We start from the raw sequence: 19026 nt of genomic DNA on the forward strand, positions 1-19026 counted from the left end.
ATTTCTACAGCCTATATAGGAGATAACTACTGTTGGCTTAAGAATTCTTTATATGTAAATAAGAGATGAGGTAAATTGACAAGAGAAACATCTAGCAGTGGTTTTCATTCAGGGGCGGGTTTTCAGAGGCTCTACATGCAATGAAGGGCAACCTCTGGAATTTGTTAGAGTGGCCTAATCATTCCTAGAATCCACCTTTTAATTACTTTCTTTTCAAATTGATTTACTAAAAAAAAATTGATTTACTTTCAAGCAAAAGTATTTCTTGATTTAAAATGTGTAAGTAATTTCTAGGCACCTAGCTGACACAACAACCACTTCCCATACAATATTGTAAATACACAAAAATGTAAATATGATAAAACATAAGCAGTTTTTAAAAAGCATTATCTAGAGAGACAAAAAAGAAAATTTTAAAAAAACAACAACACGAGAGCTGGGTAATCCATCAAGCCAAGCATTATATTCAAATAATATTTTAATATTTAATTACACCAAGTAACTAAGTCACAGCTTTACCAAACACCTCTTTATTATTGTGGTAATAAAATAATTTGCATTATGATGGTTATTTACATTGTTTTTTACTTTGTGCCCTGAGGCTATGTACACCTGTCCCTGTACACACTTCTGTTCATGTGGTAAGTCATCAAGTTAAGTTCTAGAGACTGCTTACTTCTCAGTTTTTCAGAAACTTATTAACGTTTTTTCATCTATCTGCCTTTGAAATCAATTTCTTGTGAAGGAGAATATTCTTTCGTCAAGGTGAGTAGTGAAAGTAAATCAGGTGAATGAGAAACTGTTTCTTCAAAAATCACTGAGATGGATCTTCTCATCTCTGCTCACTCTAAACTCCACTAGCTTCACTCCAGGTCCAGGTCTCTACTAAACATGAGAAAGCTAAAAGCACAACAGCAAAAGGAATCAGGGCCTCAGTTCATTCTAAGATGACTGTGAAGGGGAGGGGGGCGAACCTGAGGCTGACAACTCCTTTCAGGAGGTTTATAATCTCCTTAGCCTGAAACCAACCATCCTGGGGGCAGGAGTTATGAAAATGGCTTCCCCTCTGCAGGTGTTCCTTTTGAAATGCTAACAGTGTATTTCCTCTGGCAGGTAAATTACTTTGAAATAATTCTTGAAATCTGTGGTACAGAGCAAGATGGATAATTTTATGCAACCCCTTTTCAATACTCGTATTTCTTTTTAAGGTGTTGTTCCAAAACAGGCCCTGAGTTACTAATCTGTATGACGTATTATTAACTAATTGATAACTGATCACCTCTGAAACCAATCTATATATTGTATGAAGCAATAAATTCATTTATTTTAAGCTCTCTTTTAGTTTTAAAAATGCTTAGCTATAGGATAGTAATTGCAGAGTCTCGACAAATTTTGGGCCTAAAAGTTTATGTTGATTGGTCTACTTTGGAATGATACAATATCCTCTTGAATGGAAAGGTAACTTTATATTTCATACATAAACCTTACTTCTTTCCACCACATACATTAATGGATGTATTCTTTCTTCCAGGTATCTAGGTAAAGATGATTCAAGACACTCCTGCTCATTTTGAGATCTGACCACCTGCTGGATAACTAGATCACGGATTAAATTTGTTGACCTGCAACAGGTACTGGCTGGCCAGATAAACAGTTTAAGAATACTTAAGCTGTATCTCTACCTGTATGTGTCAACAGTCATGGTTTTCAAAACATTTTCATACAAATGCCCTCTTTACCCTAACAATTTGAAAAACGGGTTATTTTGTACTTAATTTGCATTTTTTAAATGCATATTTTTCATATTGTCAATCTTTGACATTTGGTCCATTCACTAATTTTAATCAATACTCAACAGAGTTCTGGCAAGAGAAGGGACTGTAGCAACAGATTAAAAAAAAAAAACTTTAGTAATTTCAGTATTGTATTAAGTACAAAGTAGCTAAACGTACTTTGCTACACCAGACTAAATTTTCTGTATACTTTCACCTTATGGAAATGATTTTAACAGATATAATTCCATTTGTTTTTTCACAGCTCCCTTCCCTGCCAAGTCAACGTATCCATTTTAACCCAGCAAGGGAAAAAAAGTTAAGCCCATAGATGATTTAAGAATTCCGTTTCATGTGTGGATACAAATGATAATTATATATAGTTGCCAGATACTGAAATATGACAGTAAAATAAATAAAAATCAAACTTCAAGGTTTAATTTAATGAAACACCATATGCCACTCCTTTATGAATAACTTGTCTAAATTATGATGACCAATTAAACCTATCTAAATGAACTACAATTCATTCCCATAGATTTAACTAGAGGAAAGTTGACATCTTTTCATTCTTGGATCGATATTTTTTCTATTTTCCTGTACAATAGCATTGGGTGTAGTTAATTTCCCATAAAAGAGGTTAGGTAAAGCTTTTTGCCGCTATGTTATTCTAGCATCATTAATAAAATTATGACTTCAAGGAAACCAGTTTCTAACTTCACGGAAAACAATAGTAACTATGGCAGCATGTTGCTTTTTTTATTCTGACATTGTTCAGCCTGTTAATTAACATGTCACTCCTCTAAAGGCTTTTCAGGTTTAAATACTTCACTTGTTTTGATGGTCCTTTTCTACAGTACTAACTTGAGTTGTAACTGCTTTTCTTTTTGTGTCACACTTTTCTCCCCTGCTATAATTGTTCTACCACTCCAATTCACTAAGTTAATATAACAACTCTTTACATGTTTCAGTTATAGTGAATATTTGTCAAGTTCCTCACTTTCTCTAGGGAATTAATGAAGTGCTCTGTATTCAAGCATATTTGATCCCTGAAACATATCAGCATACACACTTAAGAAACCATTCACACGGACTTACAAGTTTGAAAGCAAATGAACAAATTTGACTTAAAGACATACAGTGAAAAACAAATTTAAAGCAAAAGAAAGTGCAGTGGTCATGATTTGATAAAACAAATGCATGGCACTTACCGGGAATAAGCTGCGCCAGGAATAGGTGATCTTTGGACAAGCTGAGGAGTGATATTATGACCAAAAAAGGAACATGTTTCCATTTCATCTTTGTCCCTTCCTTGCATTACACCCAGCCAGTGACAGATAGGCTTTATCTGGAAGAAAAAATAAATAGCAAATTATTTGTTAATAGTTAGCAAATAATTGACTATAGATAGTCTTTATCTATATTGAGATAAATACAGTATTAAAAATATTTTGTGAAAAATTACAGGTCAAATGCATTTGAAATATCATTTTTCAAGATGATAAAACACAAATTACACTGAATATATCTTAGGCTATACATTTTGAACAAATATAGTATTTATTAATTTTGAAATTGCATTTTCAATCAGACATAATTAGCAAATAATTCATTGGTTTTTTTCTATCATTTAGGCAATGCCAGATAAATGTTTCTATTTTCTCACCAATTTAGTGATTTCATCCGGTCTAGAAAATTTTATGGTTATTCATTCTCTAACTAAATATTAACAGACAGCTTATAATGAGCCAACCATGCTACTTTGAAGATAGAACAGAAGACAAAACTAAATATTCTCTCTTTATTCAAGTAGATAAACAATTTGAGGATATTTTATATCAATTTATAAACACATTAAAATTTTTTGTAGATGTTCTATTTTGAACAAAGCATGCTGTATGAGTCATGAAGGACCGAAGAAATATAAAATAGTGCCTTGTAGATGATGACTTTCACAGATGGCAGAAAAAAACTACAGGAATTCAGGTGGAAGACCAATCAGTTTTGCTTCAGAGAACCAACCAAACTTACACTAAAGACATGGCATTTAAGTTAGATTTAGGAGATAGGAGGTAGATAAACATGTGTTCACTTACTCAAAAATACATAAATAAATCTAGCACAATAAAAAAAAGTAATTTGTCTCCAAAGAAAAAGAAAGTTCTATCAGTCATTTTGTGACACTCAGAGTGCCAGCTGGAGAAAAGGATGACCTAATTGATTCTGTAGGTTTATCTACACAAAGCTATTATCAATTTGTCCAGTTGAGCTGAGCTGTCCTTACTTTATTACTCATCACTGTACAGTTAATTGCCAAGTCTTCCTTTAGCAGAGCCTCCTAATCCTCCTGCCAGACACCTACAATCACTGGACATATAAGATATTTGAGGATTATTTCTTCTCTTTAAGAATTCTGTAAACCACTCTTGTCTGGGCTAGAACCTTGCCTACAGAGAAATACCCTTGCTACTGTAGGTTCATATTTGTTATCCTTTTTCCTTGTCTTGGAGCCAATGCCTTTGTAACCCTCCTTACCCTGGTATAGAACTCATAAATGACATCATATGTCTACAACATTATCTTCCATGTATTATCTGTTTTAAGTGTCAAATGAGAGTAGAAGGTAGATTAGATTTCAGATAATCACAAACCTAGTTGAACAGTTCCACTCTTCAATCCATACTATGTAGTTGTTACTACATAAAAAGGCTCCTTCTCAGAGTAATCCATTAGTGTTTGCTTATAGTCACATTTTTCAGTGATATATAGATGATTAGTTCTTCCAGAGAAAATGTACAAATACACTGCATCCTAGTAACTTCTGCTTGACTGGGTTTCCATATAACAGTCACCCTGTCATCTTGGCTTCTGTTTGCCTAGGGATAGTTTCATATTCCTCCTCACTCTAACGTTTGATTATTATGTGCATCTAACTAGACATCAGAGTCCCTGTTTTGAGATAAACCCTAGATCTTGTATTCTATTTTTTTAAGATTTTACTTATTTATTCATTAGAGAGAGAGAGAGACAGACAGAAGCAGAGACACAGGCAGAAGGAGAAACAGGCTCCATGCAGGGAGCCCAACATGGGACCCGATCCCGGGTCTCCAGGATCACACCCTGGGCCGAAGGTGGCACCAAACCACTGAGCCACCTGGGCTGCCCATAGATCTTGTATTCTTTATATGTACCTGAGTAGTTTTGCCTCAGCTTTTGATGTAAATAAAAGCAAATATGAATCTAGAAGCTGTTTATAATTTGCTTATTATTTGAACATTTAGAATTATTATAGTAGGTAAATGATACTTAAAGGATAATTATTGAAACTAAGATTTTCATATCTATGGTTGGTTATATTCTAACAATTTTTTTAATAATTCCATAACTTACTAGCTGCCAGTAGCCATCAATAAAATAAAGGCCTGTATCAAATATGTGCATTCTTCTTTTAAAATCAGTGAAATAGGTTTGCCTCAGTGGCTCAGTTGGTGAAGCCTCTGACTTGTGATTTCAGCTCAGGTCATGATCTCATGGGTAGTGAGATGGAGCCCTATGTCCAGCTCTGTGCTCAGCAGGGAGTCTGCTTGAGATTCTCTCCCTCCGCCCTTTCATCCCACTCGTGTGTGTGCGCTCTCTCTCTCTCTCTCAAAAAAAAAAAAAAATCTTTTAAAAAAACAATATAAAACCAATGCAATAATCATAAGAAAATAAACCTGGAAGGAAAAATATTTATTATAACTGGTTGAACTCCTGCCAGGTATATTAACAAGCACATATTTCAAACTTCAAGAATGTTTTAGTATATTCATAAAACCAAATTTTATTAGTTAAGGACAATTATGTGACTTTATATGGTGAATGGCTAGTATCATAGCATGATTTTAAGGTACAATCCGCATATCAGAAGTGGCAACTACCTTATTTGCTATGTACACAAATCAAAATAGCTTGGAATTTTGATCTTCAAAAGGCCTGTCTAAAAATGAACATACCCTAAAATTACACTAACCCCTTATGTAAAATCACATCTTTGATATATTAATAATAAGACAAGTGATTTTAGTGAAGAATGTGATATAACTGCATTTGGAGGCTGAGTATTAAAATACAGTAAATTCAACAACCACAAACACAACCCCCTATGAACACTTTTCTCCATAGCTATATATATAAGTAGGGCCTCCCAGCAAAGTATTAAGAATGTATATTCATACAGTTTTGAATTAAAGAAACTAATATGACATGAGAAAAGAGAAAAAAATGCAATATCCTTTTCTGTTGTGAAATATTAGGTTGGATATGAGGTTACAGAATTATTTAGTGTCATATAATACTTTAAAATTATAATTTTGGTGGCTGGAGTGCCTGAATGGTGCAGTTGGTTAAGTATCTGACTCTTGGTTTTGGCTCAGGGTTGTGAGATCAAGCCCTGAAATGGGTTCAATTCTCAGCATGGAGTCTGCTTGGGATTTTCTCACTCCCTCTCCCTCTTCACCCCTTGCTCGTGTCTCTCTGTCTCTCAAATAAATACAAAAAAATCTTTAAAATGTAACATACATATATATATTTATATTATTTTGAGGGAATAATAAATCTATGGATGCAATATAGTGCACTATTTTAAAAGCATAGATGGCAATACTAAATTTTTGGGTATGATTCTCAGCTCCACCACTCAGATGTTGACTTTGGGCAAAAAAATTAAGCTCTTTTAGTCTCATCTTTCTCAAAAATAAAATATGAATAATAACAATAACAGCTACATCATTGGGTAAGATAATATGTATGGAGTGTCTAAAAGAGTGTCTGTTTCATCACCTGATATCTAATAATGTTAATATCATCATGACTCCCAACTTCAAATAGCATCCAGTGAGGTTCCTCCAGGGTGATGATGGAACCAGTCTTAGATCTGTATTTACATGTTGCTTCACATTTGAAGAGTGTCTGCTTTAGGTTTAACTTATAAGACTTTAGGGGTTTTGATTTAGTTTAATGAACTTTTTATTAAGTTAAATTTATATATGTTAAAATGAACCCATTTACAGTATAGGTTTAAATTTAACAAACATATAGAGCTAAGTACTGACCACCCCAATGATGATATAGATACTTTCCACAGGGCCCTTGGTGTTAAAAGGTAATATGTTATATACATATACTTTGCATGTATTTGTGCTGCTATTATATATTTTCATATAAAAATAAATGCATTGCTTGCCTGCTTTTAGGAGGAGGATTGCCTTAAAGAGAATTTTTAAAATACATATTTTGGGAAAAGTCTGTTCTGCTAATAATGAAATTTCTTAAAAAGTATAAAAGTTCCATAAGAAATTAATTTAGGTAAATGCATGGTACAACAAAGTCAAAAATACTTATTTGTGCACACATTTTGGATTACTTAAGAACACAAACATTTCCTTAGCATATCAGTGTTATCACTATGAGTAGATTTCAGTTTCTTCTGAAACTCTTCAGCATAGGTAGGTAGCTCTCTCTGTTGCTCATATTTAGGACAGAAACTATATTTACCAAAGCCTTCCTTGTTACTAACCAAAATTTGTTCTTCTTTAAGCTACACTACCCTCTTATTTTTTTCCTTTTCAACTGAAACCAAAATAATTTCTGGAGTCCGGTGGATAATAGGTGAGCCCCAAACCTGGCTGTCCTTGTGAGATCAATGACCAGAAAAAAGGCCAGGTTCCTTTTGGATTCGTATATAATAGATGAATCACTTGGCAATCTACACACAGTAAGGAGATAGTCTCCCTCTTTACAAATGATATAGATGAAATTTGGTCTACTCACATGGGACTAACCTCTTAAAACACTGAAAGGAAAATCAATCATGAAAAATTAAAGGTCTCTACCCAAAATAGTCTGGAAAATTTTGGAAGTTAAAACAGAAATTAAGAATACAAAATCAGGTTTGATGAAAGAGCTATAAATAAACAAATAATTCATAAATACTTTTTCATAGTGAAAACATGGAGAACTCTGTGCCAGGCAGTGGAGATTCATCTAGATACAAAATAAATCTATACTCTTCAAGTTAGAGCAGATAATTATGTATGAGTGACAAAGACACAAAGGGCAAAGTGGGCACTGGAGAAACTGAAGGTGGGAAGGGGACTGGGCTGGCCGAGGCTTCACAGGATGTGTTGAAGTCACATAACTGCAGAAACCAGGACAAGATACTCAGTGGGGGCGACAACCAATGTGTAGGTAAGTGTGGCTGGAATGGAAGAGATGTGTAAAAAAGAAAAATAATTAAGACATAATCTATATGCAGCACCTCACAGTTTACTTATTTACTGGCCCATCTGATTTAATCACATCAGGAAAATAATACATAAATTGTCATTTTCCACATGACAACATGAGTTCAGAATCTTCACGAGAGTTGTCTGCATGAATATATGTAGTTAGCACATATACGTGAACTGAAATCAATTCATATAAGTTAACTGAAATCAACTCTATTTAATTTTTCTTTCCATGAAATTAAGATGTCAGAGAATCACAGCATCCCGAATGCAAGGCTAATTCATGTTTTTTTTTTTTTCTTATCACAGCGTGATGGCATATGGGAAGATAAAACTAGGTAACAATTATATAACTTGGAAAAGAAAGTGAATCAAGACAAAAGAACCATGTAAAGGACTATTAGTATATTCTAAAATGATTGGTGAGTAAGATCGTCTATAAAGGTCTACTTAGTGGGATAAAAAGAAAGTATAAATATTAAGACACTGCAAAGGAAAGGCAATAGAATTTGGTGAAGCACATGACTCTAGAACCCAAAAAGGAAAAAAAAAAAAAGAAATGTGTGCTGCTGTTTTCAAATTATCCACCTAGTTAACTGGAAAACTTAAAAGAAATGTGTGTGTATGTATAATTTTCTTAAATGACTAGCTAATTTATTCTTACTTTAGAGTTCTCTACAATAATAATCTATATATAAGTCTGTAGGGAACTCTGCCAAGAATTTATTATTGCTTCTATTTAGGTGGGGGTGCTTTACATTTGAAATAATAATAAAAAGTATATAGTACGTTCTAAAAAGCTGATTTAGTGCTTTCACATAGACAAGTTAAACTGGACAATTTATTATCAAATTTTTGTTAATGTCACATCTCTTATAAAAAGTATACTATTTGAAAATAGCATATTACGTATACAAGCAGGGCACTTAAACGAGTAATGGGTATTAAGGAAGACACTTGTGATGAGCACTGGGTGTTACATGCAAGTGATGAATCACTAAATTCTACTCCTGAAACCAGTATTACCCTATATGTTGACCAACTAGAATTTAAATAAAAACTTGAAACAAAGAAATAAACAAAAAGCAGGATACTTAAACCACACATTTAGGGTTTGGGCCTAAAACATTTATACACACACATATACATACACACTTGCCTTAATACCTTCAGCTTCTCATACACCTAGAGAACTCTTCCTTCTTAGAAGGATACAGGTACTATACATTTTGTCAGATGTTTACGCTATCCTAAACCTCAAATTATTAATATCCTAGGTTTAATGTGTCATCATTAACTTTCTGACTTCATTTATATATACAGATTTTGTAAAGAAAGAAGAGGAAAGAAAAGAAACTAAAAACAAAAGACTCTTTGGAAAATGAGTTTGAAATCAATACTGAAAATAAAATACATGACTGGAAAATATAGAAATGAAGGCAAGATTAAGGAGTACATGGAAAACAGCATAGAGTTAATCAGGAATAGCAGAAGTAAGGGAATTAGTGAGATTTTCACTGGTTTGCCTAATTTCTTAAAGTTCCTGAACATGTAGGCAGAGCCATATTACTATTCACACTTCAGTTTTATTTGGATGGATCATGGACCTTATATCCAATTATGCCTCCATTCATTTCATAAAGACTAATTAATTCTCATTACATTTCCAGAAAACACACCATTTTTAACATACTGTGAGAAAACTCACGGCAATAAACCTCAGGCTGTATATAAAGCATGAGATGAGTTGAGACTCTTTATTCTGATTCCAAAATAAACTGAAATATGTTACCAAGTCAGAACAAAGAGTCAAAGAAACTAACTTTTTATTTACTTGGTCAACTTACTTAACATAGTCCATCTATTAGTACCATGTAGTCAGATATGTTGCCATGAATTAATAATCAGAAGATAAAGTAATCTGTGACATACATTCTTTTAGAATTGTTACTCTTCAACCTATACTAATTTTTTTTTTTTTTTTTAATGCCATGGACAATGTTTCTGTCTGGTCAAAATTCATTTGTTGAAACTTAATCATCACATCCCCAATCGGATGACTTTAGGAGGTGGAGTGCTTCAGAGGTGCTTAGGCCATGAGAATGGACTCCTCACAAATGATAATAGTTCCCTTATAAGGGAGCCCCAGTAGTCACAGAGATGGGAAGCCTGCTGTCTATAAATCAGGAATCAGCCCTCACCCTAAACCAGACCTGCCAGGGACTTGATCCTGAACTTCCTAACCTCCAGAATCATGAGAAATAAATTTCTGTTGCTTACTATCCATGTAGTCTAAGGTATTTTGTTACAGCAGCCCTAAAGGTTTAAGACAGTAAGCAATTCGCCATAATGTAAAGTATCTGTATATTCCTAAAGACTTCCAAAATACTCAACTTCTGATTGTTCCATACATTTCACTGATTAAGGTGTTTAAAGATGTGGCAATGAAGCTGATTGTTAATATTATTTAAAAGAAGACATCAAAAGAAATAATCTCAACTAATAGTAAAACTGAACTTCACCCTCCCTTGAGGTATTGTTCTAAGATTATTACCATGTTACAGTTCTAAGAGAATCATCACAAAGAAAGGACAGATAATTATTTTATTGCTACAAAATGATATCTGAAGCATTAGCTAGTTCTTAAAGCATCGCACATGGCATATTCAAAATGCTGACTGACATCTTCACACAGTACTATGAACAGCCTGAAGACAGTTAAATTAACAATCACCAAAAGTTCTACTTAATATTTGGTCTCCTTTCAGCATGTGGAAGCCAGCACTTCAGCATTGGTTTTAAAGCAACACTAGCATGACTTTTGAGTTAGATATCTTAACACAGCGAATGGCAAGAATTCATATATGCATTTCAAGATCAAAATATAAAATCAATAAAGGCAGTAAGATGGCTGTCAACCACTGGCTAGAGTATCTTATCTAAATTATGGAACTACAGTTATGTATAAAAATAAATGTAATGTGCTATCTACAGGGCATGATGAAGATAAACACCAGTCTCTCTACTATAGCTACTGTAATCATTAAAGAATCAATGCCAAATTAAACTGCACAAATCCTTAGGGAGAGAAGGAGGAAAAAAAGCACAGCAGTAACTGCAGAAAGGTTCAAATCAATTTTTCACCCTAAACATAGTGAAGTTCATTAGTATTGCTAACATAAAGGCAAAGGTAAAGACAGCAAAATGGAGATTTTTATCTTATTTTCGCTTTAATCATAGGGTTGCTTCAGGCAACCTAATTTCAGACTTGTTTAAAAAAAAAGATTGTGTTTATCTACTAGTGGAATTATATTAAGAATCAAGACATTTAAAAGATGATTTAATGTAAATAAATGCTGCATATAAAGATGCAGATAGAATGTAAAGATTTAATATAAAGAAAATCTACCAGAGTTTTTTTTTCCTTTTTTTTATTTGCAGCTAAAATGATAACTGTCTACATCAGGCACTCTTCAAAATCAATGTTCAAATTCACAAAGATGATCCCTTAAAAGAATACTCATGTACACAAAGACAAAAAGAAAGCAATTTTCAAACAAAAGCAATTTTCGAAATGCTTTGCTCACGCTAGCTCCATCAGATGAATTCTATGCCCACTTGACCTTCAATCATATTTTTCATTTCATCATTCTGATGAAAATTAGTGGGACACATGATGTTTGGTCATCCCAGCTAAAAGTAAATCCACTTGCAGACATATTTTTCTGGGCAATATCATCTTTCAAGTAACATAACGTAGAAATAAGCATCAATGGCCTCACTATTCTAAAAATGAGTGTCGCCTCCGATAAGTTAGATTTATCTTAGCACTGATAACAGAAATAGAGGAAATTTTATGGGCATTGGTTTGTTCAAAGAAAAGTTAAGTATGAAGCTGGTCTGGCTTGACACTTATGTTGAGAGGGAGAAACGCAGAGCAGTGGAGAGGAGAGAAGGGGAGAAAGCAAAAAGATGAGAGAAAATAAGAGAAACTGAACAGTTGATTCAGCAAGCATTTTCTAGTGGCAGTTCCTGGGAGTAACAACAAACCTATTGTATAGCAAGTGAGGTTAGTTATCTTCTGAACATCCTCACCTTTCAGAGTGCTGCCGTGATCATTCTCTTCTCTCTGTTTAATCTAATTGAAAAGGAATGCTGGTGACTCATTTTTTCACTTTAGAGACCAAGACTTCAATTAAACTCAGCCATTCGCAAGTTAAAGGTAAACAGCACAAGCTGTGCTACTATTAAGCTTCAATAAATACAAATACCAGATAAGGTTTTAAAAGTGTATTTAATGGAATATGATGTCACTATTAGATGACTTTCTTTAAAAACAAAGAAAGCAAGAATGTACCAAAAAAGGATACTAAAATGACTATAGCTGTGAACCTATGCTTCATTTATTGAATAATATTTCTTTGAGAACCTATTATGTGCCATCCTAAGATTCAAAAATGAATACCACACAGTGTTTGCCCAGAAAGAGCTTGTAGTATGGCAGGGAGAGGTAGACCCAGGTAAGTTACATAGAGGATGGTTGTTTCTATCAAAGAGTTCAACAGAGTACTGTTTTGTGAAATTGAAGCAATTAGGTTTCTGGCAAATTGGAAAATGTTCACCACAGAAGTAAACATTTCAATGGATTTGAAGGAATGGTAGTTGTTCATCAAGCCAGAAATTTTTAAGACTGCAGAGGAACAGAATTCTAAACAAAAGAACCAACTGCACAGAGGCATAGAGGAAGGAGTCTGTGTGTTTTAAAAAACAATAAATGATTGTATTTGGATGGGATTTCAGGTGACACATACATGTGGGGCTGTGGTTGGAGAGGAAATTGAAAATACAGAATGAAGCCATAATGTAAAGAGCTCCGTGTGCAAAAAGACATTTAAGTAGAAGAAAGAATTGAATAAATGTGGTATAGGATAAAAACTCTGGAAATCACAGGCATGAAGCAAGCAAATCTGAAGATCATGAGGTATATAGGTCACTGTTGCAATGATCTACAATTCTAGCACCATGGCAAAGTCTGCCATTTAGCAGACACTAAATATTTCTTGAACAAATGGATAGATGAATGCACACAGTAATATGAACACAATGATATGCACCTAAACTAATGTACTTACAGAGAGGTTGTAAATACAAACATAAAAGCTATTACATTCATAAAGTCCATCTATGAAAACTGCCATACATCAGGCAAGAAATCATGGTGGCTAAAGACAGAAAATGCTTATAGAAACATTATACTTAACATAAAACTTAGCCAGAGCAAAATGTAGTCATTTTTTTGTTATTTGCTTTTATTTTCTAAACAAATAAATTTCAAATGCACTGCCTCGAATGTGTATGGAATCCTAAAATTGGTCCAATTCAATTGGGAGATGAGTCACAGCATCATTTTTAAATGGATGTGACATTTAAATTAAAATCTATTACTTCAGGTTTGAATTTTTAAGTGCCTAAATAACTGTGTTTTTTACAACTATTCATATTAAAGCTTGATATTAATTTCCAAACTGGGAGTAGATTACACATTAAAACTTAAATGAGCTGCAAAATATTTAGACTGCTCAAGAGCAAATAGCTCTAGAAATATCATTACCCCAAATGCACATATAGTCTAGTTAATTTGAGCAATTGTCTTCACTTTGGTTGGGTTAGTTTATGAAGATACAGCAGTGGAGAAGGAACAAAAGGAGCAAGCATTAAATTTCAGACTGGCTATTAGTAATGTTATAGTAAGAAAGACAAAGTAGCAGAAGAGCAGGCCAGGGGTAATTTTAATATGTCAACATACACAAATGCTTATAACAAAAAGATTCACCCACAAAAGGCAGTAGGTGAAAGATGGGGAAAATTCTGTGATTGGCAACTAACCATGTTGCATGCATTCTAGAAGGCAAGGGTTTTTGAAAGGCATTTAGCTTTAAACCACTCAGTGTTCCTATGAATGTCCTCAGCAGGACCAGAAATGGAGGATTCAATTTTCAAAGATAATTGTGTCAGATAACTGTCTCATGCCTTTTCAGCAAGAATCTGATAAACACTTAATTACTAACCAAGTGATTTTAGAGCTATATAGCTGGGCTGGTATGCAAGTTACCCAGAAAGACCTGGCCATTCAATATATCAGGAGGGAAATGCAGTTGGACTGTAAATTAATTTCATTTATTTGGCTAATGAAATCTTACCAACTATCCTATTTTAAACAAATAATTTATTATGTTAACAAAAGAGCAGAAATTTCAACATAAAATCAATCATAGTCACATAAATAACTTCTTACCACAACCCATCTAAAACAATCTTCTGAAAATAAAAATAGTTGCAGTTGGAATTTGGGTTGTTTATTTTTTTGGGGCAGGCTTTGTACAATCATACTGATGCTAGGTTATTATACTGCAAAAAGAAAAATCTTAATATTTCTGGGGGTTAGAATTTGGTTCAACTCTTTTAATAATGATATAACCAGGGCAGCCCAGGTGGCTCAGCAGTTTAGCACCACCTTCAGCCCGGGACCTGATCCTGGAGACCCCGGATCCAGTCCCACGTCAGACTCCCTGCAAGGAGCCTGCTTCTCCCTCTGTCTGTGTCTCTGCCTCTCTCTCTCTCTTCCTCTGTGTCTCATGAATAAATAAATATTTTTTTAAATGATACAATCAGAAGTGCATGACTATTCATCTTTAAACATATGTGGATGAACACTTAGCTGGACTCTTAACTACTTCTGATTGTGATTCCCTATCATATTCATGGCGATCCCTCACTATTCCATGTTGTCATATATATTATAAGACTTAGAATTAAGATCCAACATTATTTTCTGTCTTGACACCTGTGAAACTGGGATAGTCTCAAATGGCCTAACTTTGGGGTGCCTGAGTGGTGCAATCAGTTGGGCTTCCTACTCTTGGTTTGAGCTTGGGTCATGGTCTTGGGGTCCTGGTACTGAGCCCCATGTCAGGCTCCACACCTAAGGGTAAATCTGCTAAAGTTTCTCTCTCCCTCTCTTTCTGCACCCCCCCTCAAATATTTCTTTTTTTTAAATGGCCTAACTTCATTTGCCTTTCCATTCCACTCCTGTGGGTAAGATCCTCTAGCAAAACACTCTCACAAAGGGACAAGACACAGTTCTTGTTTCTCTATGAGTATAGGTTTCATTACACAGCCTGCCCAAGAAATTTATTTAAACAAGCCAATTAACTCTTCCCCCCCCCCCCCCCCCCCGCCAAATGGCAGAGGAGTAGGAGAACTTGGTTTTGTGTGGTCCCAGGAATTCAGCTAGATAGCTATCAAATCATTCTGAATACCTACAAACTCAACCAGAGATCTAAGAAAAGAATCGCTGCAACTCTAGAAATAGAAAGTGACCAATTTTTGCAAGATAGGAGGTGCGGAGAAGTGAATGCGAGGGGATATATGGGAAGACAGACTGGGGGCTAATGGGGTGGGTAGCCTCTGGCAACTGGCTACCAGAAAGTGACAGAGCAGTGGAGCACAAAATCAGCACTTTAAGGAGTCTTGCCTGAAAGACACTCAAGCAGTGAAGCTTTGGGTGGAATCCTGGGTGGGACCGTGTGGTCTCAGGATCCTCGGGGTCACAGGAGGACTGGGGGTACCTGGAGTTTCCAGGCATCAGAAGAGGAAACTGGCTGTAATCAGTGAGCCCAGGAGTGGGTTCTCATCAATGTTCTGCCCTGAACTGGAAACTGGGGCTGCCAAGACTGCTGAGCAGGGGCCCAGCAAGCCGCAGAACTCGACATCCCCCTTCCTCCCTGGGGTGGAGCAGCACAGGTGTGCCTCAGGGGGCTGCAGAGTTTAGAGACTTGAAAGGGGGTCATGTGCCTAAGACAGAAATGCTTGGTCATAGGTGGGGTGAGCATAGGGTGCAGACAGAGTCAGGGGTCACAGAAGTGATGGACTGCTTCTCCCTGGGGGCGCACTGAGGGGTGGGGCCCCAAGCTTTCAGCTCCCGGCCTGGAGACTGAGGCTGCATTTCTATCCTCATCCTCTAACGCTGCACAGAAAGCCCTCAGGGAACAAAAGCCACCTAGAGTAATCAGGGCAGATCACTCGGCTGGGACCTGGCAAGGACCCTGCAATTCCACCTGTTGGAAGATCAGCAAAAACATCTGCTAACACCAAGTTTACGGATCACACAATCGCAAAACTCTAGCACTAGGGGGAAACAGTATGCAGAACTCAGGGTTTTGTTTTGTTTTTCCCTATGACTCATTAGTCTTTCAATTTTATTATTACTTTTTTTTGCGTTCCTTTTTCAACCAATTTCTTACTTTATCAATGCTTTTATTAAGCCTTTTTTAATTTTCGTTTTTACAGTTACATTCAGTCTTTTCATTGTATTTAATTTTATTTTTGTACATATGTAAGGGTTTTTTTCTTTATAATTTTGGGATGCAGTTTCTTCTAACAAATAGACCAAAATGCACTCAGAATCTATTGTGTTGCTCTGTTCTCTTCACCTTTCTGATCATATTCTTTTCTTTTCTTTTGAAAAAGAAAATTTCTTTCTTTTTTCTTTTCTTTTGAGTCTTTTTAAATTTTCATCTTAAAAAATAAATAAATAAAATAAATTTTCATCTTTACAGTTATGTTCTATCCTTTTGATGTATTTAATTTTATTTTTGTATACATAAATAAGTTTTTCTTTCTTTAAAATTTTTGGATGTCATTTCCTCTAAGGATCAGACCAAAATACACCTGGGATATAGTGTTACTGGTCTGTTCTGTTCACCTGTTTATATTCCTTCTTTTTTAAAAATTGTTTTTGTCTTTTAATTTTCATTTGTACAGTTACATTCTATCCTTTCATTGTATTTTACTTTTGTACATATATAAGTTTTTCTCTCTTTACAATTTTGTGATCTAGTTTTCTAACAAACAGACCAAAATATACATAGGATCCAGCGTGTGGCTCTGTTCTGTTCACCTGTCTGACCATATTCTCTCTCTCTCTCTCTCTTTTTTTTTTTTTTTAGGTTTTGAGTCTCTTCTATTTATTTGGCATATATGTCTCTGCGGTTGTTGTTGCCATTACAGTATTTTGTTCTCTTATTCATCTATTCTTCTCTGGACAGAATGACAAGACAGAAAAACTCACCTCAAAAAAGAGAACAAGAGGCAGTATTTACCTAATCAGTACAGATATAAGTAAGATGTTGGAACGAAAGTTCAGAATAATTATTACAAAAACACTAGAGAATCCCTTTCTGGAGAAATAAAAGAACTAAAATCTAATCAAGTTGAAATAAAAAAAAAGGCTATTAATGAGATGCAGTCAAAAATGGAGGCTCTAACTACTAGGATAAATGAGGCAGACAAGAGAATTAGTGATATACAAGACAAAATGATGGGGAATAAAGAAACTGAGAAAGAGATAAGCAATTACTGGATCAGTGGGAAGAATTCCACAAAGCAAAACAATATTAGAAAAATTGGGATCCCAGAAGAAGAAGAAAGAAAGAGGGAGAGAGTAGCAGAAGATATACTGGAGCAAATTATAGTGGAGAACTTCCCTAATCTGGCGAAGGAAACAGGTATTTAATTCCAGAAGGCACAGAGAATTGCCCTCAAAATCAGTAAAAATAGGTTAACATTTTGACATATAAGAGTGAAAACTGCAAATCTCTGAGAAGAGAAAAACCTGAAAGCAGCTCAGGACAAGAGACTGGAAATCTACGAGGGCAGAAACATTATCCTGACAGCAGACCCATCCACACAAACTGGACAGGCCAGAAAAGACTGCCATGATATATTCAAGATGCTAAATGGGAAAAATACATAGCCAAGACTACTTTATCCAGCTAGGATGTCATTCAGATTGGAGAGATAAAAAGCTTCCAGGACAAACAGAAACTAAAAGATTCTGGATCACTAAGTCAGCCCTGCAAGAAATATTAAAGGGGATCCTTTATGCAAAGAGAGAGCCCATAAGTAACACAGACCAGAAAAGAATAGAGAAAATATACAGAAACAGTGACTTTACAGGTAATACACTGACACTAAAGTCATATCTTTCAGTAGTTACTCTGAATGTAAATGGGCTAAATACCCCAATATTTATGCCCCTAACATGGGAGGAGCCAATTACATAAACCAATTAATAACAAAATTAAAAAACACATTGATAATAATACAATAACAGTAGGGGACTTAAACACCCCACTCACTACCATGGCCAGATCATCTAAGCAGAAGATCAACAAGCAAATAAGGGCTTTGAATGACACAGTGGATCAGATGGATTTCATAGATATATGCGGAACATTCCATCCTAAAGCAACAGAGTACGCATTCTTCTCCAGTGCACATGGAACATTCTCCAGAATAGATCACATACTGGGTCACAAATCAGGTTTCAACTGGTACCAAAAGATTGGGATCATTCCATGCATATTTTCAGACCACAACGCTTTGAAACTGGATTTTAATCACAAGAGGAGACTTGTAAAGAACTCAAATACTTGAAGGCCAAAGAGCATCCTACTAAAGAATGAATGGGTCAACCAGGAAATTAAAAAAGAATTAAAAAATTCATGGAAACAAATGAAAATGAAAACACAATTGTTCAAAACCTTTGGAATGCAGCAAAGTCAGTCCTAAGAGGGAAGTATATAGCAATACAAGCCTTTCTCAAGAAATAAGAAAGGTCTCAAATATACAGCCTAACCTTATACCTAAAGGAGCTGGAGAAAGAACAGCAAATAAAGTCTAAACCTGGTAGGAGAAGAGAATTAATAAATAGTAGAACAGAAATCAATGAAATAGAAATCAAAAGAACAGTAGGACAGATAAACAAAACTATGAGCTGGTTTTTTGAAAAAATTAGTAAGATTGAAAAACCCCTGGCCTGACTTACCAAAAAGAAAAGAGAAAGGATTCCAAAAAATAAAATCATGAATGAAAGAGGAGAGATTACAACCAACATTCAAGAAATACAAACAATTATAAAATATTAT

At 34.9% G+C, this 19026-nt stretch overlaps 1 protein-coding gene across 14 annotated transcripts in view; it reads right to left on the reverse strand.

The window, feature by feature from the left end:
• The window catches only part of ROBO1 (roundabout guidance receptor 1), a 1128624-nt gene that overhangs the window by 969429 nt on the left and 140169 nt on the right, over positions 1-19026 (reverse strand). For all 14 annotated transcript variants that reach the window (XM_072738096.1, XM_072738103.1, XM_072738098.1 and 11 more), the window contains exon 2: positions 2984-3120. In XM_072738096.1, coding sequence (XP_072594197.1) covers positions 2984-3071 — 88 coding nt within the window. In that variant the 5' untranslated portion in view covers positions 3072-3120. The remainder of the gene's footprint in view (positions 1-2983; positions 3121-19026) is intronic.

The sequence above is a fragment of the Vulpes vulpes genome, chromosome 15 (assembly GCF_048418805.1).
Source record: "Vulpes vulpes isolate BD-2025 chromosome 15, VulVul3, whole genome shotgun sequence".
Lineage (NCBI taxonomy): Eukaryota > Metazoa > Chordata > Mammalia > Carnivora > Canidae > Vulpes > Vulpes vulpes.